This window comes from Dermacentor andersoni, chromosome 1 (genome assembly GCF_023375885.2).
Source record: "Dermacentor andersoni chromosome 1, qqDerAnde1_hic_scaffold, whole genome shotgun sequence".
NCBI lineage: Eukaryota > Metazoa > Arthropoda > Arachnida > Ixodida > Ixodidae > Dermacentor > Dermacentor andersoni.
Genome location: NC_092814.1, coordinates 29768252 through 29793321, shown reverse-complemented (window position 1 = coordinate 29793321; position 25070 = coordinate 29768252). Strand labels below are relative to the sequence as shown.

At 45.1% G+C, this 25070-nt stretch overlaps 1 protein-coding gene across 2 annotated transcripts in view; it reads right to left on the bottom strand.

The window, feature by feature from the left end:
- The window catches only part of LOC126545478 (ADP-ribosylhydrolase ARH3-like), a 37071-nt gene extending 23252 nt beyond the window's left edge, over positions 1-13819 (bottom strand). Inside the window, exons 1-4 of one of the 2 annotated variants that reach the window (XM_050193364.3) lie at positions 13508-13819; positions 13052-13157; positions 11132-11342; positions 4609-4787 (exon numbers count right to left, since the gene is read on the bottom strand). In XM_050193364.3, coding sequence (XP_050049321.1) covers positions 4609-4787; positions 11132-11342; positions 13052-13157; positions 13508-13676 — 665 coding nt within the window. In that variant the 5' untranslated portion in view covers positions 13677-13819. Of the gene's footprint in view, positions 1-4608; positions 4788-11131; positions 11343-13051; positions 13158-13465; positions 13486-13507 lie in introns of those variants that run through there. The other variant, XM_050193365.2, reaches the window with a different exon arrangement.
- Positions 13820-25070: the final 11251 nt, after the last annotated feature.

Sequence of the window (25070 nt, the reverse complement as noted above, 5' to 3'; positions counted from 1 at the left end):
GCTAGGCAGGGGTGTTCCTCGACAAATGAAACAAGTATTTCGCGCTGCCTCGCTGAAACATTAGGACCCAGCCGCCTGTTTTTGTGCGACGACATCGTTTCGGTTTCGGCGCACGAACAAGTCCGAAACGTAAACAAAGCGAGGCAAGTTGTTTGCATAACGTATGGCACACCACCTAGCGACTAAATAAGAAAACACAAATAAAATTACAACTCCCAGTAGCCGCCTGCGCCGCAAGCTCACATTTATTACTGAAAATTATATTTGCATGTGTTCTATACAAACCAATGTTTTTTTTATCAAACCAGCAAGATCCTTCAATTGCTATACCGTCCCCCAAGTACAAACAAAAATGATGACCTGATCTACCGGCAGACAGCCGCTCGTTGATTGGTTCCCCTCACGCCGCCCCGTTCCACTCTTTCTCCGAGTGACGTAATCCGGACGTAACAGCCAAAGCGAACCGGTTCCAAAGCGAACCGCTACAGAATACGGCCCCTGGATAAATGATTGCAGTCCAGTATGGAAGACTGTTTGCTAAAGTTTCTGAGCCAACCAAGCCTGCCTGTTATCACTGGTGCGAGGTGTGCTTGTAATGCTATATAATAAACATGCTGCAGGCCAATGCTGGTGACAGTATGTAGTATTTGCCAGAGCAAGCAAAGCATGCTAATCACCAACATTCAGCACACCTGGATTAAAACGCAACAAGGTAAATACTGTGACAGTTGATTACACACATAATAAGCTGGGTTCATTCATGCTGTATTTATGTGCAGCAACGTACTATAATAGTACTGTGAAAAAAATTATTACTGAAGTAAATAACCAAAATAACACAGCAAAGGTAAGTATGCAGGGCATATGCAGTACAGTCGCCGACTTATTTTGCAGACTCCAAAAATTCGGACATGCTTGATTATTCGGTCTGCTTCGCGGCACCGCCATTCGCCCCATGGACCATAATGTATAACAACTGCCGAAAGTTCGGACACCTTGCAACCTCTCGTCTGATTTTTCAGACACTCCTTGAGCCAACTCGATCGAGAGCACCATGCACCAACTCTGACTGATGCATTGGTTCTACTTCCTGAACGCCATTTTTGTTTTGAACGGAGCCTCCTTGCTGCCCCTCGAAGTGGCACTACTGCAAATCCCCGTTCATCATCATCGTTTCTCCCTGGTTCGTGGCTACAGCAGTTCCCGCATCAGCTTAGTAAGCCATGTCAAGACAATCCAGCAGCTGATTTGTTTCTTATTGCACGACGCTGCGAGTAGGCCACGTTTTTCACTTGTGTGACTAAAGTCCCTCAATAACTTTAAAGTAGAGAAAGGCTTTGATCCAGCCAACAACGCCAGCGATAGGCTGATCGGTGACATGTGACCTTGCTCCGCCCCTTTGCCGCCATGAAAGTTCCTGCGCGCCGGGCGAAGTGCGCGCGTTTCACCTGTTATGCTATGCACATTGCTGCGATAATTTCGTTCCGGGAGAGCCGAAATGCCTTGTTGCTGTGCGGTTGGCTGCCGAAATGGACAGAGGATGGCAAGAAGTTATTTTGCATCCCACGTGGCAACCAGAACTTTACCAGAAAAAAAGTATGCTTGCACCGAATTGGACGGAAAGACTGAACCGTCGGTGACTGCACGAACATGCGAGGAAAGTAATGTAGTGCGATATGAAGGTGGGAGAGAAAGTATACACGTGTGTGTGCAGAGCTGCGATAGTATTTCATTTGCACGCATGAATGTTGACGGCCGAAATTTGTGGAGATTATTGATTTTAGTGCATTATGAGCCCGTTGACTTAGCAAGTGTAGTATGACCTGGCATGCAAGTAAATAGTAGAGCAGAAGCGCATTAACTCGCTGACAAATATCCGCAGTGCGTTACGTACAATAAAAAATCACAAATTTCAGCAGCAAGTTCTACTTTTATACTTTCCTGTGTTTGTGAGCGCATTGTTAACTGCGCTTTACAATATGTCTAAAAAATAATTTCCAACTATGCATATCCTAATCGTATTTTGTGCATTGCATATGTGAATAAATATATTCCTAAGTGCGTGCATTACTCTGCTTTTAAAAACAAATACTGCATAGCCACTGCTACTGGCCATCCAATAATAAAGTATGATACAATATATCAAAGTACTACATTACATACACCTGCAAGCTCGTTCCTTCCAAGTTTCTCTTACACTCGAAGATGTTTCAGTAATCGGCGATGCCATTTTACTGATGAAAAACGCACAACTGCAAATTAACATAAGAAAAATGCCAGAAGTAATACACGGATCGTCAGCAAAACACAGTGCAGTAATAGCTTGGCCAATTCGCGTGCGTTTCGTATGAGGGCCCTCTAATTCTTACGGGGCTTTAGCGGTGCACGGAGGCGAAAAGGCATAAATAGAACAATGCGCGTCATGATTCAAGTTTACGTGGCGACGTGGCACGGTTCACGAGAACAGTCAACCGCATTCACACACGAACATACACTACGCTTGATGTTGGTGTGCCGCGAGATTAGATCCCACTGACAGCCCGAACACGATCGAGGAGACTCGCTGACACGATCCATACCGCCGCTTTAGAATGTCACGACAGTTGCACTGGCTCGTAGCACTGAACCACAAAACACAACAGTCGTCGTGTAATCACTACATGACAGAAACACTCAGCGGCAAGAAGACTGTTGGCGCGCTCGTTTCAACACACACACAGGATGTTGTTTAGTTGCCGTGAGGGTCGCATGTTTCAGCGACGTTATGTCGAAAGTTTTTCGGTCCAAGCGACTGACAGCCTTCTTTTTTACACGAATTATTTGTTCAAAGTAACCGCTATGCGTACGCAGCGCACTTACAAGCAAAGGAATTTACAGAGCAAATGGGATTAAGCGGAAGCAATCACCAAGACTCGTGCGGTGATTGAGCGCAAACGAACGAAAGGTAAACATGCGGAATCGAGGCAATCAAGCCCCCATTCTGCCCTCGTGAACATTTTTCTTTCAGTGCTCATTTGAAATTAAAGGACTAGATTTAGCAATGCAGGCCCTTCTTTCGTTTTTCACCACAGTCAGGTACCCGTAGGTTTTATTTCCGCGCGTGTGCAGATATTTTTTTCACCTCACGAATGCCGCGGCGCCGCAGTTTAGCTTGGGCGCCATCTGCTACAGGAACTTCCTGGGTAGCGCGCGCGGCAGATGTCGCTACCTTATTATAGAGGGACCTTATGTGTGACTGGTGTCGGCGTGACGGTGTGGTGATGTTTGCTTTGTGTGCTGTGTCGAGGTTGCGGTGATCGGACATGGCATACGGAAACATCGCGTCAAGTGTCTAATGGCGCCGACAGTGCCCGCGCAGACTGCGCTGGTGAATGTCGGCATGCGGGTGCCGGGAGGCCTAGGATTTGTCGCCTTCCGAAATGCTCCCTACTGACGCAGAAAATGTTCTGCCGAGACAGCCGCAGTGGTTGCACTGTAATCCCGGACACCGTCTCGTTTGACAGTTTCACAGGTGCTGACACTGCTGTACTGACATGGGCAGAACTCGACGACGGCGAGATGATTCGTCAGGTTTCTGCTGCACCGCCGGACGATGACTCCGAGTCGGAAGATGACGCACCATGTGCTACGCTGCCGTCGCAGGCGGAGCGTGTACAAGCAGTGACTGTGCTTTCAGCCACCTATAGTGACTGTACGACCCTGTCCAAGATTCAGGCTTATCTTATTGCGCGTAAACCGAACAGCGTGCAACGGCGCATTCACGATTTCTTTAAGCCTACTGCCGAACGCGAATAAGTGCGTGGAAATAAAGCATTTCTCTTTTTTTTTTTCTTTATCTGCTTTTTCGGACACCTGTTTATTCGGACATTTCCGCAGTCCCCGTGAGGTCCGAATAAACGGTCGGCAACTGTATATCCAAGGTGCATATGTACACATGTGAGGTTCAACTGCTTTAAAAGATTAGAAATTTGCACAACTGCATATCTTAGAAAACTTATCACACATGTTATGCAGTGCTTACAGAAATGGATGACAGATAAAAACAACACAGGACAAGCACTTGTCCTGTGTTCTTATTTTTTTGTCTGTTGTCCATTGTGCTGTGAATATATGTGATTACTTCAAACCACTGAGGTTCTTACAAGTATTACTAATGAAAACTCGGGTGTTAATGTGTATGGGTGCTGCAAACATGTTGGTTCTGCCAGCACAAAAGTGATGCTTAGTATATGGATTTGCCTAAACTTCATACTTCGGGCTTCGAATGGCTTTGTGACTTCACAAATTGATCACTTTCAACAAAAATTGCATTACAAGGACAACAATTTGCAGTGGTTATGCATAATTTGGGTCAATAAAGGCAGATGCAGCATAGTAAATTAAGCCACAAGAATGCCTCAAGCCACTAGTATAAAGATAGACAAATTTGTGTATAGTAACCATCAATCCCACAGTAGCTGAATGATCTCAGTGTCACAGTTCCCTCTAGTATTTTAAGTAGGAAACTCTTGTGCTACGAACCAAATAGCAGGCCAGCACATCACACATCCTTAGAAAACTAACTGAACACACCCAAAATCTGTGAAGCAAAGACCCTTTCACCCTTACTTGGTCCCTTTCGACTCTATGGTGTCCATCTGCTCCAAGAGAAAGTCCAGAAATGCAGCTTTGTTGAGGGGTACCTCAGCATCTGATGTGACAGCACGGTGCACAGCCAGGCACTGAAGGACGGCTCCATTGTAGCCATTCTTGTGAGTGTGTGTGATGCGTGCCTGTTTCTCAGCCACCTGAAGAGCCATGGATAACAAGAATATTCCAATGTACACACTGACTTTTTGCTCCCTGCTAACGTACCTTGGCTACTTAGAGGAGACCAAGAAGGATAAACTGCTAGGCAGGTTGGTAATGTAAGATAAATAAAGGAGCGCTAAGACAAAAGACCAGAACAAGAAGGCGACAACATGCACAACAACATAAAGCAATCATGTTGTTGCCTTCTTGTTCTTGCCTTTAGCGCTCCTTTATTTATTTATTAAAGGAGACCTGCAACACTTTCTTGAACATGGCAAATAAACTTGCATAGCTGCTAGGCAATACGATGAATGAATGTCTGACTACTGGGTGTATTTCTTTAAAGGTATAATTAAGCAGTACCTCCAGCAGAAGCAAAAGCACAGAACTATCAGCAGTGATGCTATGGTGGCGCCATCTGGTTGTTGAGAATGAAGCCACTGTGCCGATACTATGTCTTCCGAGATGGGCTGGGCAATGGAGGGGTTTAGAGTGTAGAAGGAATAACACAAATGGAAAGGCTGTAGGCGTACAGCAGCGGAAACATTTCATTGCCTGTAACTCCATTAACGCAAGGCACATTCAAGAACTCTCTGTAGCAAAATATCTGTGAGATTACTTTTAATAGGAACAAGAACAGCTTGGACTACTCAGTACATCACATCGGAGCAACAGCGCAAACTTGAGACAGGAACGGAGATGGCTTCTCTGTCCCCGTCTCAAGTTTGCGCTGTTGCTCCAATGATTTCAATAGGAAGTTTAAGGTATTGCATACCCGATGTTAGGGAACGCGAACCACTGGGCTTTACAAAAGAATGCAAAAAGGTATACAAGAGTACGCAAGTCGGGTGTGGGGCTCTGAGTATGCAAAGACGCTTGGGAGCACCATTTCTAAAGATCCTTAGTACCTGAATTATACAACTTTCATAAAATGTTTTGCATGGCCCGCTCGAGTGTGTTCGAAGAAAGCAAACTGAGCTTATCTAAGAACGGGTGAGGCAGTCTTATGACAATAAAGTGAGGTTTTGTAAATTAAAACACTAATGTAACACAAACATTCAAAGAACTGTATATCACAAGAGATACTAACCTTGCTCTGAGCAAGGTAACTATCACCGCACCAGTTTACTACCGTCATATTTTCCCACATACCTCCAGGATATCTCTGTACAAGCACAAACCGGTGCTGACATTTGCACTGTTTTTTTTTTCAGTGTAGAAGGTTATAAAGAAGCAACTTTAAGCTGAAAATGGCACTTTAGAAACTCAAGAAAAATGTAGCATATTTATTTTATGCTAGCTCCTAGAAGAGACTGCTGCACATGTTGAGACACTAAATGCAGGCTGGTAAGTAAAATTAAGTTAATTTCTGCTTTGGTAACTTGAATATCACAAACAGGCAGAAAACTTTCAAAGAAGCAACACAGTGCAGACAGACAGAGGGCACTATGAAAAAACAGTACAATATGAATGTTGCATCCATGTTTAACTAATTTATAACAATAAACATTAGCAGGTAGGTCAAAAGTTTCATGACAAGGGGCTATTAATACCAAAGTCCACACGACACATGGAAAGAATGAGTCCCAACTGTATCACAATATACAATTTATCTTAAACTTTTGTTTTTATATTCAAGCAGGTTTTTTTAAAAGTATTTGGCATCCAATCTGACACTCAAACACAAAATTTTCCGAATATTCACATAAACTGATCAACGAAAGCTCACCAGTTAATGTTGTAATTACTGAGTTCAGGTTATATGTTTATCCTGCTGACTTGAAGCCCATCACCAGCCAATACCATCACATCACGTGAAATTTTTATATTGTGACTGCACATCCCCATCCTGCTGTCAGAGATTGCATTGCATCTTTTCCTATTTGAAAACCAGTATTTCATGCTTTGTCAGAGGTGAAAAATAAGTAGATGATATGGCAATACCAGTAATACCAGGTTGTCACCACCATAGCAGTACTGCATTGCAGGCACTTACAGTGGACTGATATCTCAAGAAATGGTGGAATAACTATAGATCAACCAAACAATTAGTGGGCTTTTATGTCACAGAGCCAAAACTGGGCTGTGCGAGATGCTGTAGTGGGGGCTTTGAACATGTCAGGCTCTTTATTGCACCATGAAATTTCCGCACACAAGCGTTCTTACATTCAACCCACATAAGATGCAGCCCACATGACCGAAATCAAGCCTGCTACACTTTGTGCTCGATAGCAGAATGTCATAGCCAGTGAGTTACCATGTCTACACATTCTTCTGAAACTACCATGCAGGGGTACAACACACACAGAACTAGCTAGAACTAATTTTGACCGTGGCTACCTCAATGCTCAACCAGATCAGAAGAATTTAACAGAATGGCCATTGATAACAATGCTTCAAAGTCACAATGTAAATTAGGGTATATAAAATTGATTGTTTAACAATTCAATTAATTGATTAATGCCTCAACACTGACTGCCAGGTTTCTTTTGTTACTGCTCCTCGTCGGCATTTAAAAAGCTTGTTCTTCGTCATCACTTTCTCCAAGTTCAGAATTCATAAACAGTTCAAAAATTATTTCATGGTACAGAAATGCAGGCGTGCAAAACACAGACGCAAGCTTGAGATGGACAAACAGCACAAGTACTGACTGTAAACTGAAAGGTCATATTGGATGCGAGAACACACCACGTCGCCACCTGCTGGCAGTGCCTGAATGACACGTAAAGTTGGATAATGTGCCGGAGAATCTGCTATGGGGCCAGCACCCATGCTACGTTTTTCATTGTACTACCGCAGACTTTCAGTTGGTTGAAGCAGTCTTACACAACAGGGCTTGTTCTTTATGAGAGTGATATGTTGGGCTAGTTCGTGCATAGCTGGGTGCGTGGAACAAGGTTAAAATCAACAGAATAAATAGGATGAGACTCTTAGTTCTTCTGTTGATGCGCCGTACATCCTTCTCAAGCTATACAAGAATGTCCAGTTCTTCCTCGTACCAATTAGGGTCAGATTTTGCACTACATACTATCACAGAAACAGAAAGCATTTTAGCTTCTACAGAAGTGCAACTACATCTTGGTGACAAATACTAAAACATGTATATACATGTAGAAATAACAATTCCCATTTGCAAGTGTGAAGCAGTTGAATAACAGAAGTGAGATATATGCCACTAAAGCAGCCAGTCATATACCTGTGGCACAGCAACATATCTTGTAAATCTACGGTGTTCAGTTGGTTTGAACATGTGAAGGGATCTTGCCACAGATGTTCGGGATTTACTGGTATATTCATAATTTTTATTATTTTACTTCCTCAAGGGCAATGTACGCACACATCTGTATCACATTGTTCAGTTTAGCCAGATGGTGATCTTTGGCCAGCTGAAATGCGGCTACAAACTGTGCATAACTTTTCACTAGACGAACCTTCCTCAAACTTACCTGCGACACTCTGTTAGTGAATAAAGATCTGTAGTGGCTTGCATACGTTTTTTCAGCATGCCCCTTTATTAATTTTTTGCAGGAGTGTATCGTGCCCTTAGTTGTGTCTCGTTCACATATGCCCCGGTGGACCATAACACAGACAATGAAACGTGCTGTACTCTGTTTTATTGCAGCCAAGGCACCAAAAAATCAAAAGAAATAAAAAAAGCATGCAACTAATGACTATATTTCGGTTTTATGTACAGTACATTTGATGTCATTTTACTGCCTTTATGTATCCACATAGTACTCAAGGCAGTCTTTATTTACGCTATATGATAAAAAAAAGTCAAATACTATTTTTTTTTCACTGCTAGCCAATGCCGTCACCAGTTGTAATTAGGCTGAATCTTGAATGCTGACATTGCTTGACAACAAGTGAACTTCGTGGTAACAAAATTCAAAGGAGAAATCTTTAATCCATTCAGGCTGTCAAAAAAAAATCTTTGATCAGTTTAATTTTGCATAGACCAGGTGCTGTTGCTGCATTCTGAATGAACAATCAGAGTAAAACAAGAACAAATCGCGGCATTGGCTGGATTGAATTGGATTCTGGGGTTTTACGTACCAAAACCACGATTTGATTATGAGGCATACAGTAGTGGGAGACTCCGGATTAATTTTGACTACCATGGAATTTTTAACGTGCCCCCAATGCATGGGAAACAGGCGTTTTTGCATTTCGCCTCCATCATATTGCAGCCGCCGTGGTCAGGATTTGATCCCGCAACCTCGTGCTTAGCGGTGCAACACCATAGCTGCTACGGCATCGCGGCGGGTAGGCATTGGCTGAATATATTCCGCAATGATGAGTATATTAAAAATTGTTTTGAAGGTTCCCAGCAAGTTTGCTTTGGTTCTAATATGATAGTCAGAACAACAGGGTTTGTCCGTAAAGTAATGAGACTGCCTGCCGCATGGCACTGCAATCACCAGTAGCGCACTCCCTGGAGGCGAGATTTGTGGCGGGGGTTCTAAGCTAAGTAACACACTAGGCAGCAGTCACCTCCAAGCTCTGACGCAGTGAGGATTTGAAGTGGCGCAAAAGCTGCTTTCAAGTTTTTGTCACGGAAGAAAACGTCAAGAATGGAGCATTCACTGGAGCAGCAATACATGATTAAATTTTGCTTTCACTTGGGCAAAACCACTTCCAAGGCACTTGTCTTAATTAAGGAGGCTTCAAAAATGACTCCCTGTCAAGGGCCCAGATTTTCCAATGGTTGAGTGAGTTCAAGAACAGACGGGAGACCATTGAAGACAGAGTGATCTGGACGCCCTTCAACGAGTGGTTTGGATAAAATGTGGCCAAAGTAAAAAATCTCCAGGACCCTGCTCATCGTCTGAATATCAGATTAATCACTTAAGACCTTAACATATGCAGAACAATGGTTCACAAAATTATTTCTGAAAATTTGAACATGCGGAAGGTTTGTTCGGAATCGGTACCAAAAGTGTTGAGTGATAAACAAAAACAATGATGAGTTGATGTTTCCCACGAGATGTTGGTACAGTTATAAAGCGAATGGGACTCTTTAGATGGCATAATAACAGGTGACGGATCATGGGTGTTCCAGTAGGACCTCGAAACAAAGCGTCAAAGGTCGAAGTAGCACACTGTGAAATACCCGCGCCCCAAGAAAGGGAAAATGTCGAAGCCCAAGGTGAAGACAATGTTCATTGTCTTTTTAGTGCGACTACAAACAGTGCCGACACGACGGCGTGCATCAGTTCGGAAGCGTTCCGCATAAAGAAATATGGCAGCGAGTGCATAAGCACCCCCTCTGTATCACTATTTGCTGCAGAGTTTCAACTTTTAGAAGCAACCGCTTACCGAATAGATTGTCTGTTAATATCCCTTGCCTTTTTCTAGTTTTTTTATTTTCTGTCTGTTTCCATTGATTGCCGGCACGTACGCTCATCGATGCACAATGTCATTTTTTCCCGATTGTATCGCTCCCTTCCACTTCACTTCTGCCTTTCGCCTTATATAAGGTATCCGTCTTCCGCCAATAAAATTTAGTTTACATTCGGTGCTTGTGTCTCATCCTTGTTCCTTTGTGGATGCATGTGTTAGCGGTGTTATAATTGTCAAATCAAATGAAAGAGGTTACGGCAGCCGACTTCCAGGGAGCCTTTGCAGCGTGGGAATCACATTGGCGGTGGTGTATCGACGCCCAAGTAGATTATTCTGAAGAATTTTAATATGCATCGTTTGGATCAATAAATTCTTTTTACCAGACCCAGTTTCATTACCTTACGGATAAACCCTGCATTCAATGACAAGGCGCAAAGTTAATGGGCAAGCAAAATAACATAAACATCTTAAATCATGGTTCAATATTGTTGTATATGCTCTCACCACGGCGAAGGGATCTCACGTGATCCCACTTTCGATGCAAGTTATGACTGCAGCGCCGGTGCTTCCAGTGGTGGGCCTCACACCCACTAGTGATCTTTCAGTTGATAGTCAAGTTTCAGTTGTCTTTCTTGTCCTTGTGTCAGTGTTTTGCACCACCTGGATTTTCATACCATAAATCTTTACCAACTTGCCCACCTTCCTAGACACTTCAGGGCTACATATGCTGATTCCTTATAAGAGTGCTGTCTTGTGTATGAGCTATTCGGCAAGACAGCAGCAGCAGCCATGACCAGCAAAGTATGTGAGTGTTCACTAAGAGTGCTTCGCTTTAAAACTTCTAGCACATAGGAGAATTTAACAGCAACAACCCCAATACTTCAATGCTGTGAACTTATCACAAATGTGAAAGAACAGTCATGTTGAAATCAATCAATCAATCTCACAGAAAACAAAAATGTAAAGGCAAGCGTAAGAGCATGCCAGCTGGACTCACAGAAATCATTTCAGCCATATTTTTGTGACAAAACAATGCAGCAGGGGCCACCCTCATTGCGCCACCATTTCCATATGACCCCGTGCCTTCAAATTGGCACTTGGCAGGTCCAAAAGGATCCTCAAAGTTGCCTTTCTTGAGGGCATGGAACACATCAACCACATTAGGGCCATAGCCCCGCTTGGGCTGCTCGAAGTACTCTGAGGTGAACCTGTAACAAAAAAGTTCTCATCAGTAAAAAAAATATGTTTTAGGAATGAAGACTGGGCGTGTTGGTATAGCATGTTAGAGGTTGGATTGCACAACATATTGACGAGACACACTGAAGAGAAACACACACCACAGAGCGCTACTTGCAGACAGACAGACAGACAACGAACTTTATTTAATCCTGAGGAGCTACTGTCAGGACCTCCTAACGGGAGGCCATTGTAGCCGATGGCCACGCCCACGTGAAGGACAGAACGCCATGACGCTCCGCTCTTTCCTGAGCCCTCTGGATAGCCTGGGCTTGCTTTCGGAGTACCGTGCTTCTGATGGCCTCCTCCCATTCGGCTTCGCTGGAGAGGAAGTCGTTAGGCAACGCGGGACATCGCCAGAGCATGTGAGCCATTGAGCAAAAGGTTTCAGTGCAGTCGGGACAACTAGGGTCCACATCCGAGTACATCCTAGTGAGGAGTCCCCGCGATGGGAAAGATCCCGTCTGCAGCATTCTAAGTGTAGCTGACTGACCTCTACTGAGCTTCGGGTGAGGAAGAGGATAAATTCTCCAACCAAGTTGGTAATGTTTAGTAATTTCATTAAATGTGAGGAGTGGATCATTCTGCTGAGTCCCTACCCCTCCGGAGCCTCCAGACCGTCGCGGCGCGAGTTCTCGCGCACGGTCGTGGGCAAGCTCGTTGAGGTTTGGGAAGCCCTCGAGAACGTTCGTCCCCATGTGTGTCGGGAACCACGTGATATAATGAAAACCGGGGCAAGCCCTTTTCTCTAAAATAGAGGCCGCTTCTCGTACAAGGTTACCCGACTCGAAAGCTCTGATTGCGTCTCTCGAGTCGGTGTAAATGTAGGAACGCTCTGGATCACACAAGGCCAGCGCAACCGCTATTTGCTCTGCTATACTCACGGTGGCCACTCTGACCGAGGTGGAGGAGCAAAGCACCCCCCGCCCGTCTACAACCGACAACGCAAACACTCTCCTGTTCCCGTACTTGCAACTATCGTTTTATTCGTCTGTCAGTGGAATAAATACAGAAAGATACTCAAAGGGGGGAGAATTAAGATCACATGACAAAGCCAGCTTGGCATTGGTGGATGGCCCTGTTTGTAAAGTTTTTTTTTGTCGCTCTCCCTCCTTTGAGTATCTTCTTGTATTTATTCCATTGACAAGGGAATAAAACGATAGTTGCAAGTAGCGCTCTGTGGTGTGTGTTTCTCTTCTGTGTGTCTCGTCAATTGATAGTTTTCACGTGACATCACAGACCCAGCTTTTCACCGTGCCGGTGCACCATCATGACGGCTACGATGACATCAGTGCAAGCCATCGCATTGATGTTTTTCACATGTCGTCACGGACCCAGCTTCTCACTCTGCCGGTGCAGCAGCATGGCAGCTACGATGACTTTATTGCAAGCCATCTATATGTTGTGCAATCCAACCTCTAAAATGCTTTGGGAGTCATTTTAGCTAGCCTGACTAGGCTCAACCAAATAGTCCAGGCAATATACTCAAGTGCTACAGATACATTTGCATAGTTTACAGTTTAACTGTACTATATGATGTCCAACTTCTAAAAAGCACGTTTCAGTGCACGACACATTCTACACTGGCAAGCAAACACTGCATACGAGCAGGCGAACATTGCAGAGATGAAGCGGTGTTGAGGAGGCTCTAGAGGTAAAACTGACACAAAGTAGTTATCACCTTTGGGCAAGGTCACTGGCATGGAATCCCTTCTTTTCGATTAGAGACGTCGCCAAGCACCTTGTCATTGCAGTATCATCGGTGTAGGGACGAAAAGGAAGCAGACCTGAAGCGAGTGCATTATTCATTCGCATTGGTTGATCTGAATTCGAAACACGGCTACAGCACTTGCACATTTGATGACCGCTAAACTAACAAGCATGACATCTCCTCTGGATTTATGCATGACCCACACTTACAGACGGATACATAGCAATAGGTGTTTAAGCACGCCACCACACTACTCAAGACGAATTTCCCCAAGGTAAACACACAATCGCACCAATGCGCATCACTGTGCAACCGTGTATTAAGTGTCAATTTAGTAAACACTACGTTGTTCTCTAGTTGAAATGTACTCCTACTCGAACGTACTACAGCGCTGTGATGATCACTCGAGTCCAGAATACGGTTCACCTTTCGCAGATTCATCGAGGAGCTTTGAGACATAGGACGTGAGCACAGACTTGGATATGGGAAAGTCGCCTTCGAAAGGCGCTCCCAGACAGTCGCCGAGGAGAGAGCCAACGAGGCAACCTCGAAACTTGCCAGCCAGTGAGCACACAGAATTGGTCACGGCGGACATTTCGGCACGAAGGGCTTGCACCTCCTTCACAACCCGACAAAACAACGTAGCTCTCCGCAACTGTGGTATGCCCTCTCCAATATTTTGTACCTTGCTTCGCGAAATGTAAACGCGGGCAACGGCGCCGTTTTACAGTGGCCAAATCCCGAACTAAGCGCATGACGATAGCGATTGGCCGGGACTAAATGTTCGCATTGGTTCAAAATTGGTTCAAGTCAAGTTCGAGCTCTCAAAACCAAAACCTATGATCCTGAAATACTCAAGCTAACGCACACGCTGAAAAAATAAATAAAACTACTTACACACTAAAATAAACAAACAATATATAACGAAATCTACAAGGAACAAGTTGGGCTGAGATAGACCTGAACTGACATGTGCGCAACCTCGTTCAAGCCTCTATAAGATATCTAAGCGGGGGCAAATTTCGTTGGTTCTTTATTCTATGGGGTTAGTGTATACAGAATTAAGTTATAGGGACTTGCGTCCCAAAGCAACGCACACGCTATGAGAGACGCCACAGCGGGGACTATTTTCACCCACCAGGAATGCAGCCGTTTTACACGCTCGTTCTTGCATTCCGTCTGAGGCCATTGCGGTTTGGAATAGAACACGCGACCTCGTGCTCAACAACAGAACGTGCAATAGTGTCACTAGAGAGTACCACAAATTTATACAGGGTCCTGAATATTTCGCTCCACGTATTCGGGGAAAAAAAAAGGTTTTGCGCTCACCGCTGCGCTGTTCTTGCTTAAATTTTGCAGAACGATCGCATTTTGGCGTCGACTTCGTTCAGTATAACACTTGGTACAGTTAACTGCCTGGTTTATAGGAAAAAAGTGCAAATTTGCCTGCACTTATGGCGATGCGAGCTGCTGCCGCGACGCCTCAAGCATAAACTTGCGTCCCCGCCTGTCGTCATCTGCAGAAAGTAGCGTTTCAGAGAAGGAAGTCGCCTGTTCCAGGAGCAGGCAACACGCGGCAGCCCACCCTGAAACGTTGCTTTCGGTAGCTAGATGACGGTGGGCAAGGGGCGAAACAAGTTTATGCTTATGCCCAGAATGATCCATGCACCTACTGAACGTCACCGTGACGCCACGGCCGCTTTGCATCGGGCGGCCGTGGTGACCAACGTTTTGTGGTGACGCGCAGTTCACATATTATTTTGGATGTTCACGTAGACGCCACTATTTGCGATTTTGGCGCCTACGACGCACTAGACGTAAAACCCCTAAATCACAGAGTTCCCTAAGTGAAATACAAGCAGCGCCCATTTCCTCTCTCCAATCTCTTCCTCCTGCGCTAGCGTTGACTTCCCCTACACGGTGCTGAACTAGCAGACGCTCTCCGAAGACGCTCTCCGTGTTCTCCGCGCGCCTCTCGGCGAGAACACAAAGCGCGATACTATATCAGCAGCATCGCAGATCGCTTACAAGGTAGGGTCCGCGCAGCGGTGCCGCCGCCCGAGTACGTTTGATCATAGTTCATAACGGTTCGACGCGGATGGATAAGGCGCTAAAGAGCGATAACGGCTCATAGACCTCAAACTCTGCCCAGGCGGCGCTGCGGATGGATGGGTGGATGGAAGGTAGGAGCGTCCCCTTTGAAACGGGGTGATGGCAGTTGCCACCATGCTCAGATTTTTATTTTGCCTTTTATTTTTATTTTTATCTGTGTTGTGTGTTATTGAATTTTTCGATTTTCTTTAAATACGTCTTCCTACCATTTTAACCTTATGTCACCTCTCTGCTTTTGAGCCACCAATCCTCCAATCACCTTTTGCTAATTTCCACCGCATATTTATTTACATGACTATTATTATCTCTGAAACCTAGGGCCTCAGGAAGGGTGACTGTGGCCGCATCGACATCGGGCTTGATACCATCACATTTTAGTATGAGGTGTTCCATTGTTTCTACATATTTACCACACACAGTACATGTGTCTTCTTCTTCGTTAAATTTCTTTTTATGGCTCCACGTTCTAAGACATCCTGATCTAGCTTCAAAGAGTAGGGCACTGCCTCTTGAGTTATCATAAAACGCTTCCTTCCTGATCTGCTGTTTCCAGTATCGATATAGTTCCACACTATGCTTCTTTCCCATTGAATTTATCCAATTTTTACCTTCCGCGTTTTTAACCTGTCGTTTAATGCTCAGTCTTTCTTCGTCCTCGTGTCTGGCATACTTACTGGTTAGCTTTCTAGTTCTTTCCCACCATTGTGAGTCAACGCTCTTTCTGTATAGGTATTTAAACACCTTAGCTGCCCACCTGTTATCGTCCAATTTCCTCAGACGTTTTTCGTATAGGATTTTACTCTGAGCTTCCCGTGCTTCGAACGATGCCCAGCCCATATCTCCCTGTACTGCTTCGTTTGTGGTTTTCCCGTGGGCACCTAGTGCTAACCTTCCCACAGCTCTCTGATTTACTTCTAGTCTCGACTGAACCTGTGCCCTTAAACACAGAACCGCATTCTCGAAAGTAAGCCCCGGCACCCTTACTCCCTTCCAAATACCTCAGTACCTCATACCTGTTGTACCCCCACAATGCCCTATGTTTCATTATCCCGGCATCTCTTCGCCCTTTTGCTATGAGAGACTGTTCGTGCTTTTGCATAAATAAAATAATCTTGGAACACCCTCTATTCTCTGCGGGCCGACTGCTCAACTATGCCTAAAAAAAAACAATAACTTCGCTCTGGTTAACGTTGCCCATAAGGGCGCGATCCCTTCATTCAACCCGTATCCCCGAGCAGGCCGCCGGCCTCTGATCCGTGACGTCACTCGCCGAGCGCTCAGGCCTCCTCTTCTCTAGTTGGTGTTGCCTGATCGCGATTCTCGGATCGCGATCGTCGGATCCGGATCCCGAAAGATCGGGATCGCAAATGGTCGTGTAGCAACACACGATCCGGATCACGCTCAAGTCTGGCTCGTGTATTTCAGGGTGGCAGAAGGTGGAACACCGATTTGCACGGGAAAGAAATAGACGCACAAGCGCATGCTTTCATTTAGCGAACAGCGTGGACAGAACCTTCATTTATTACATAGTTCATCAGACGGCTTCGGGCGCCTCTGCCGTGGAGCTCTTTGTGTCGGATGGAACGGGTGCTGGAACTCGCGGTGTCACTTCGCCTGTTGAATAAAATCGCCAAAGCTGCTCTCCATAGGTCTGTGACATTTTGTGCCTGGTCTTGCAAGTGGACAGTTTCAAGGTGATGATTTGAGCGTTTCTGGCCATCGCTTCTCGATGGTTCAACGCCGTTGTAATGTCACTGTCAACCTCTCCGCTACAAGTGCCTTATCGCGCTATTTTTACCAACAAGAGCATTAATGTTCAAAACGCCCAAGCAATCCGACATTTTAGCACTGACCGGCGGCAAATATCGGGCGATATCGGCTTCAAAGCTAGATGCAGTTGGACTTTATATTTTTCTAAATCATGTCACGGCTAAGAACGCGAAAATTATTATTCGTTATGCGAAAAAAACTTTGAGTGGTTTAATTTCTCATAAAGAGCAACATTCAATCACCAGAAGTTGCTTTGGTGCTTCATGCAATAATTTTGTGCTTCACTGCTTCCAAGTATGTGGCATAAACTCTTTAGTTTGTCATTTCTCAGTGTTTGAATCTAAGTTGTTTTAGACAATGTGCTGTTTGTTATTTCTTTCAGTCCCTCCTATGAGCTCTCGCTCTTCAGTGTTTTCGGATGAAGAAATTTCAAGCAGTGAAGTCATCTGGCTTTATTACGCTTCTTTCAACCTTTCTTGTTAGTGTGGCAAGCAACGATATTAAGTAAAAGTAATAAAATGGCTTTGTGTGCATCACTATGGGTCTACGTTTTCATTTCATGTGGCCATATACTGAGCCCTCTGCAATAAGCATTAAGTGCATGCTGCAGTTTTAAGCCTGAATTTAAGCCTGACGGAAGGCAGCTTACATTAGTAAATAAAATCAAGGATTTTTACTGGGCGCAGCGAATGTCCAGGTCTTTAAGATGTCCTGGAAGCGCACTGGAAAGATCCTCGAATGTTCTTCTGAGGAAATGCTGAGGCCGGACAAATGGACTTGATAAGGATGTTTTGAGACTTATGTGGGTCATGAGGACGTCAAAACGTACTCAATTGTAAGTCTCGAAGATATCCTGAGGTTGCCATTGTGTTGTCTGGGCTCCTTGCGTGCCTGTGTCGATAGCCTGTGTCAGCAGAAATACCGGGTGCTTCAGCGAACAATTTCTATTTTTTTTTTAATTGCCCGTGGCAGATGACACAATTCTAGTCCCTGAGCTGGTTTACTCGAAGAGGCAGACATTACTTGAAAAACATTGAAATGCATAGTCAGATAATTAACAAAAATCACTAATTAAGTTTCTAAATAATTACCTTATAGCACAATTGCAACTTACAAATTCTAGCAGTGCAGTTTGCAAAGCGGATCAACTTGGAACGAATTCTCAGGATGACACTAGATTTCAATTTCGATATATTAATTCCCTAACTTTGCGGAGAAATGCATTGGCTTTCCAGTTACTTTCGCGCTTTAATGCGTAAAACGACGTTTTGTTAAGAAAGTAAGTGGAACGACAGTGCATTTTTACCGCAAGTTTGACGGCGCATATCTCGTAAATGGTGTCATCCACACAATTATTTTCAAGTGGATATGCCTCTTAGTCTAATTCATTTGCTAGAATTCGTAAATTGAAGTATGTGCCATAATTTAGGTCATTAGTTAAAAACTTAATTAAGTAAATTATTGTTAATTAGTCGAATATGCACTTCAACTTTTTGTGCAAGTAATGTCCGCCTCTTTGAGTAGACCCTCTCATGGACTAGAATTGCGCTATCTGTCAAAGGCAATTAAAAAAAAATTAGAGTGTTCGCCGAAGCACCCGGTATTTGTGCTGACACAGGCTATCGACATAGCACGCAAGGAGCCCACACAACACAATGGCATACGCCCTTCACAAAACGCAGAAGAGGTCACTAACTAGCACCTATATATATGTTAGACATATCTTCAATAAAATATCAGTTGAGAGTCAGCGCCGTGTCGTCGTTTTATACCTTCTTTTGTCCTTGTCTTGTGTCGCGCTGTAACGAACCTTACTATGGGGTCACTAAAGTCTGCAGTTTCTTTTTTTTTCCCAGGATCAAAAAGCACGCAAAGCAATTTGAAGCGAGGTAAACATAGAAGCAACACACTCATTCTCTAGGCACATGTTATCCATACCATTAGAAATAATTATTAGTTGGCTACTTCTCTTTCTTGAAAAAATATAATAAACTTTGCCCTGCGTATATATTTAAATATATTGTGTCTGTGCACGGTGTTCGCAGTGAAAATAAAGAAAAAAATTTGAAGTGAGGAAATACGGATGAGGCAGCTTCTAATGCTTGTGCTTCTAATGCGCTTGTTCTCTTATTGTCTCGATTTTCAGAAATAAACCGAAAGTATAAATTAAAAGCTGTGCGCGTCGCACCAAGAATGATGCAGTAAGCTTTTAGCCACACTAAAATATCAAGTGAAAAGGTAGAGGCAACTCAAAAGAAACCTCAAACGATGTAGGTAACAGAACTCTAGCAGTTATAACTCCGAAGTTCTCCGGGAGGGGGGCAGAGCCCCCCCCCCCCCCCCCTTTCTTTAGTCGGCGCCTATACTGGATAAGGCGTTGGCAGATCTCAAATCAAGGTTTAACAAAGAGACTTTATGAGTCTGCAAGCTCTTCTTCCTTACGCCGAGGCAAAAGTAGTAACAGATATTGCCCAGCGGTATGGCTCACTCACTGGAAGGCATGCCCCGATAACTGCAAGTGTTAGCCTAACTGCGGCTATGGCGGGAAAAGTGGAAGCGCAAAAGCGAAGGAGCGGAGATCCCTTCGACTGTTGTTGAAGCGCTCTACGTGTGCGATGGTGACACCTTTCTTTCAATCAAGGCACTTCCGTAAATACTGACCACTCTCCCTGTCAGCGTTGCTAGCGCCGGAAGGTCTTCCTCACAGTCCGTCGCTGCGAACATGGCTGCGATCACAGATGAGTGACACCCGCCTGACCGACCTGGCCTCGCTATACTTACAGAGAGACATCCCCGTTGACTGCGAAAAAGTTATCGAGCGCTTCGTCAATAAACGGAAATCGCGTACGACGAAGTGTGAATTTGTGGTGTAAAGCTAGCTTGCTATTCGCTACTTTAAACAGTCTTTTTAATACTGCCTAAATCTACCAAGCTGACGTTCTAGTTCTCTATAGTGATGAATTTTGTTACAGTATTGTTTCTACGCAGTCTAGTACATGAACTGACATCTTTATACTTAATACATCATAATCTTTATAAAGTTTCGTTGTTTAAGTATTTTCGCATGCCCTAGATCTCTGACTGCCAATTTTGAGAAAGGGCATGAATATATCTTTTGGGGGCCCGTCAGCGATGATTTGCATTTTTTTGTGATCTTCGTGTACTCTTTAAATTTCAATGAAATTCGATATACATATCGAATCGCTGCTGGTTAGTGGGGTGGTCCAGCTACAATTACACGTGCGTTACACATTCCCCGAGCTGCAGTTAGTGAGATGTATAATCACTATTTTAATTACGTTGTCGAGCTTTTTTATTTTTTGGCGGGGTATTTGTGGTATTGAATAATGAAGATCTTCAACGTCAACAGAAAAAATGTCGGCTACTGAATGGTTGTCTTCCAGAAAGGAAACAACATCGAAGGAATTCTTTATGCCAAAGGATCGTTGCGCTAAACAAGCATTCATGGATCCGCACCAACTAGCCCGCCAACGCATTGTGCGCCTATTCACACTTATGCGGCGACGATGCTGTCACCTACAGCTCGATCTTCTGGTGTGCGAGGCTGGCCTTATGGTGAGTATGAGCAAGGTCGCGTGAATCTGACCTCTGGAAAGTTGGGCGAGGTGGTATGTTTTCATAATGGTAACAGCGCGAACAAAACGACGAAAGAGTGAAAGGACACAGGACGAGCGCTGTCCTGTCCTGTGTCAGTCTGACTACCGGGTCAGTCTGAGTGAGCCCGGGTGTGTGTGATTTCGGCGAGTCTGAGTCCGTTTATTATACCGACCAACGAGGGTGAAGAAGTGAATAGGCGTCTCCAATCCCATTTTCTTTGCTTTTACACTTACTGCAGGTAACATATCATTTTCTAACACGGCCATATTCTTGGACATAGTGGGTATGCGTCAATCTCTACGGGGCAAGTAAAGCAAAACAAAACACCCACGGCGGCTCTGGGAATAAGGCTTCCGCCATGTGGCAGGCACTGCGGTGCCTCCTGGTCCTGGGTATGGTCTCTTGGGGCTCGGCTCTGCAGAATGGTAAGCGCGGCGGAGCCGTTGGTTGCATGCTGAACCGGAAGGCTCCTTGCGACGCAAGTAACGTATATACAGGGCGAGCTGGCGCGAGTGACGAGGATCGTACTATGAATGCATGAAAACTTGCCAGTCACGTTGCATTTCAACCCCTTGAACGCGTCCTTGCAGAGGAGCATACGCGGCTCTTGCCTGTGCCGCTGAACCACACCAAACTCGACGAGTTCGTCGCCAGCGTGGCCGGCATGCCCTCCCTGAACCCGTATATCGTACCGGCGCTGGTACTCGACAATGAGTGGGGCGGCCTGCTGCGGGTCTTGAATGGCCGCGTCACCGGCCTGAGCAGCCTGCGCCGTGCTGAGTCGATGGTCATGCGACTCACATCCACCGTCGATCTCCGAACCACGCTCGAGATGGGACCTGTAGCCGGTGTGTTTGCCGTCGTGCTGTCTCCGACTCGAGTAGCCGGGCCTTCCTTGCAAACGTCTATCATATACCGCACACGTCGCACACTCAGCCTCCAGGCACGTGCAGTAACCATGAACTTCTCGGCACGCACCGACTTCAAGAGCGGCAAAGGCCGGCTTCAGGCGCTCGTCTTGCGCAAGGTGTATGGATTGAATGCCACTCTGGACGCCATAGATTCCTATGGCCGTGTGGTCAACCTCTTCACGTCGATGCTTAAACGACACGCCGAGCGGCTGGTGCGTTATCTCGTGGAAGATGTACTGCGCAGCATTATGGACGAGAGGATCCGATTTGCAAACATCAGCGCTGAGAGCCTGCTCAGAAGCTTCATTTACCCTGTCACTCTGGTCACAAAGAAACAATGAAGACATAAAAAAAAAAGTGCATCAAGTGATTGTTTGATTCCCATAACTCGCTTACTGCGAACAGCAGTTATGAGCCCCCGATTCAACGCTAGAAAATACCACGTGATGTTGAAAAGACCCGACCGTTACCCTCTTGGAAAAGTTTGATCAAACTCCAGTTTGGCAGTGCCACTTGAAGAACTCGTGGAAACTGATAGACATCGCGCTAAGAAGGATCCGGCAGAATCTGAAGCATGAAGCTTGCATTCATTAACAGGCAGGACTCAGTGAGCCCTCCGCAAGGTTTCTCTTGCTGTGTTCGCCTTTACTCTAGGCGCATCTCCCCCCCCCCCCCACCTTACCTTGTTTTTTCGAAACTGCGTCAAGAATCCGCAATTATCGCACAGAGCACGCGCAGGGAATTCAATACGAACGCCGGGAGTTGAAGAGAGCGCCAGTGTGCACATGCAGGCACAGCATGCAGGCACGTATGGAGCACGAGTTGAATGAGACAGAAAACTTTCGGCATTCGTCAGTATCTCGCATGCAAGTATTACCCAACTGTTCGCGCATAAAGGGGCTGTGGCGTAAGGGTTAAGATGCTCGGCTTGAAGGAGAATGGTTGTTTCGAACTCGATATACAGTGTAGCGATCATGCACAGAGCTAAAAAAGAAAGAAAACATACTGTTCAATATACGTGGATAAGACCAAGTGCATGTTGTTTAAAGTCTCGTTGAGAAATCGCCAGTGTTTTTTAGTCCTTGACATCCAATTATTTAATTAAAAGTAATTACCTAATTTTTAATTATTGTCCTTGTCAAGATGTCAATTAGGTGGCAGTAGAGAATCACCAGACACGTAAAAAAATGAGGCGTTTTCAGTATGCAACACATTGCGTGTTTACTTTTTTTTTCGGTCAATAGAAGACCACGAAGTATGAGAAATGCCATGTGACTGCGCACTTGTGCGCACGAAATAACAGCGCCATCAGTCTCAGTGGGAAAGCAAGCTGTTCATCTCAGGCTTGCCGTTTAGCCATGTTTAGCATTGAGTTTCCTACAATATTGTATCATGAGAAGCCAACAAACAAAGACACCAAGATATGATTCATAAAAATCGGGTCCCTCGGTTAACCCCCTTTCTTCTCGTTCCTACACTATTGTATGAAACTCTATATATAGACGCCGGGCGCTATCGGCGCGTCATGGAAAGAACACGCGTGCTATTAGAGAGAGCGCAGCGGGCTTGCGTGCCTACGGCTTGGACCGCTCAATCGCTGGTCTCGTCTCCCCAGCGGAGTGCGCACAGTGGACCAGAGTTATTGCGAAACACCACCCGCACGAACAGCGGCGTCGGCGTAGTCTTCAACCGCGGCGCCGGGTCGTCTACAGGCGAAAACGCCTCGGAAGTGTTTCATGACTGAAGAGGATCTCGTGTCCTGCGAGGGGTTTCAGCAACGAGGCCGTTCGAAATGAAAGATTGAAGCGGATGACCGCGACCGAGAACCTAAAGTACCTCAAGCGGACCTTCTCATAGCAAGTCCCACCTTGTTGGACAGGTGACGAAGCAAAGCGCTCCGCCATGGCTCCGCTCTAAAACCCCTTGATAATTTGAAAGTAGTGACACTCTACTCCCCGCAGCGTTTTCCTCCTCAATTCTCCCCGCGCGCCAGCCGCGCGCGCTGCGCCCGGCACGCTGTTTCTCCTTGGCTCCTGGGGACGGGACGCATTATTCGATGGAGGCGCATGATTTTTGACCAGTTGCGCGCCCCAGTGGTGCAGAAAAATTTGAAAAATGGTGATAACAGCATCGAGAATGCTGAAGGTAACGTTTATGAGAAGGTTGGTTTCTTCTTAAAGGCGTATGAATGGCGCATACTGATGTCAAAAGAGCTTTGAGGCGAGTTCTATCTTCCCGACATTTTTTTTCTGCCACATGAAAATATGCTTTACTTTGTGCATCTGTTCTAGTATCGCTTGTGGCACATCCCTCTGTGTTTGGCTTCTTTCTTGCCTGTTCGCGCATCTGCACCGCAGGTATTATACTCAGCGTGCCTTCGTATAATGAATTAGTCGCGAGTGTATCGCCCGTCCATGTGTTTGTCTCATCATTGTGAAAGTAGCTATGTGAACGTAGCTATGTAACTCAATGTGAAACTGGTTAGGACGGTCGTGCAATCTCAATGCGAGCAAACGCGCACGATCATGCGAACACCCCCTACACATTGCCTGTATCCGTTACAAAACCAAATAATTATCGTCACTCACTCTTGCGTTCATAGCAGCCCAATTCAAAGCAAATTCAAGAACTGAAAAATAATGCAGACACTCCACCGGAGTTGTCTAATTATGTGTAAGCATACCCCCAAATTTCAAGTTGGCCCAGTCCCAAACTTCAGTTGGCCCACCCCGAATTTCAATTTGGCCAAACCCCAAATTTCAAGTTGGCCTACCCCCACATTTCAACTTGGCTTATCCCGAAGTCGGCCCACCCCCAAATTTCAAGTTGGCCCACCCCTAATATAAGCTTCCCCATAAATTTTCTAAGGAGCCCTATGTATCTCTATCGGTATTCCGTTTCTTATGGCTTATAAAGCTACCAATCATCTACATTTACATTATTATAATGATTAAATGTCTTAGGTTGCAAATTACGCATTTTACGCAGATAAAATACATTACACTTTTCGCGTGATAAGGCTGGGGTGCTTGCCAAAGAATGCTTACGCATTATAGACGCAATTATGGGGTTCTATGAGCCAAAGCCACCATCTGATTATGAGGCACGCAGTAGTGGGGAACAATACCTTGATTTGGGCGAGTTCGTTCATCTTGACGGCTTTAATAAAAAAAGCGCTAAAGACGAAGACGAAGTTGAAGGAACACATACGACAGGACTGGCGCTACTTCCAACTGGCGTTTATTACAAACGGTCATCTATTTATGCTCCGCGCATCACGTACATCATGCACTCATTATCATACACACAAAGATTGAAATTAATCATATGACATATACGACTGTATGGTCAAACAGATCAGGTGTCTAGATATTTCGACAGAAACGTCATTTCTTTTTCTTGCAAACTCAAAGATGTACAGTTGACGCACTTGTCGCCTGCTTTCCTTATAAAATATGCCTCAACTACTTCTCTTTCTGTTTTTGTGTTTCCTTTCTTCATGAAGGTTGTGTCACCAAACATGGGTGTGCATGCGCACTTTTTGCAGTGCTCAGCCAAGTGACCACCGTATCCTTTTC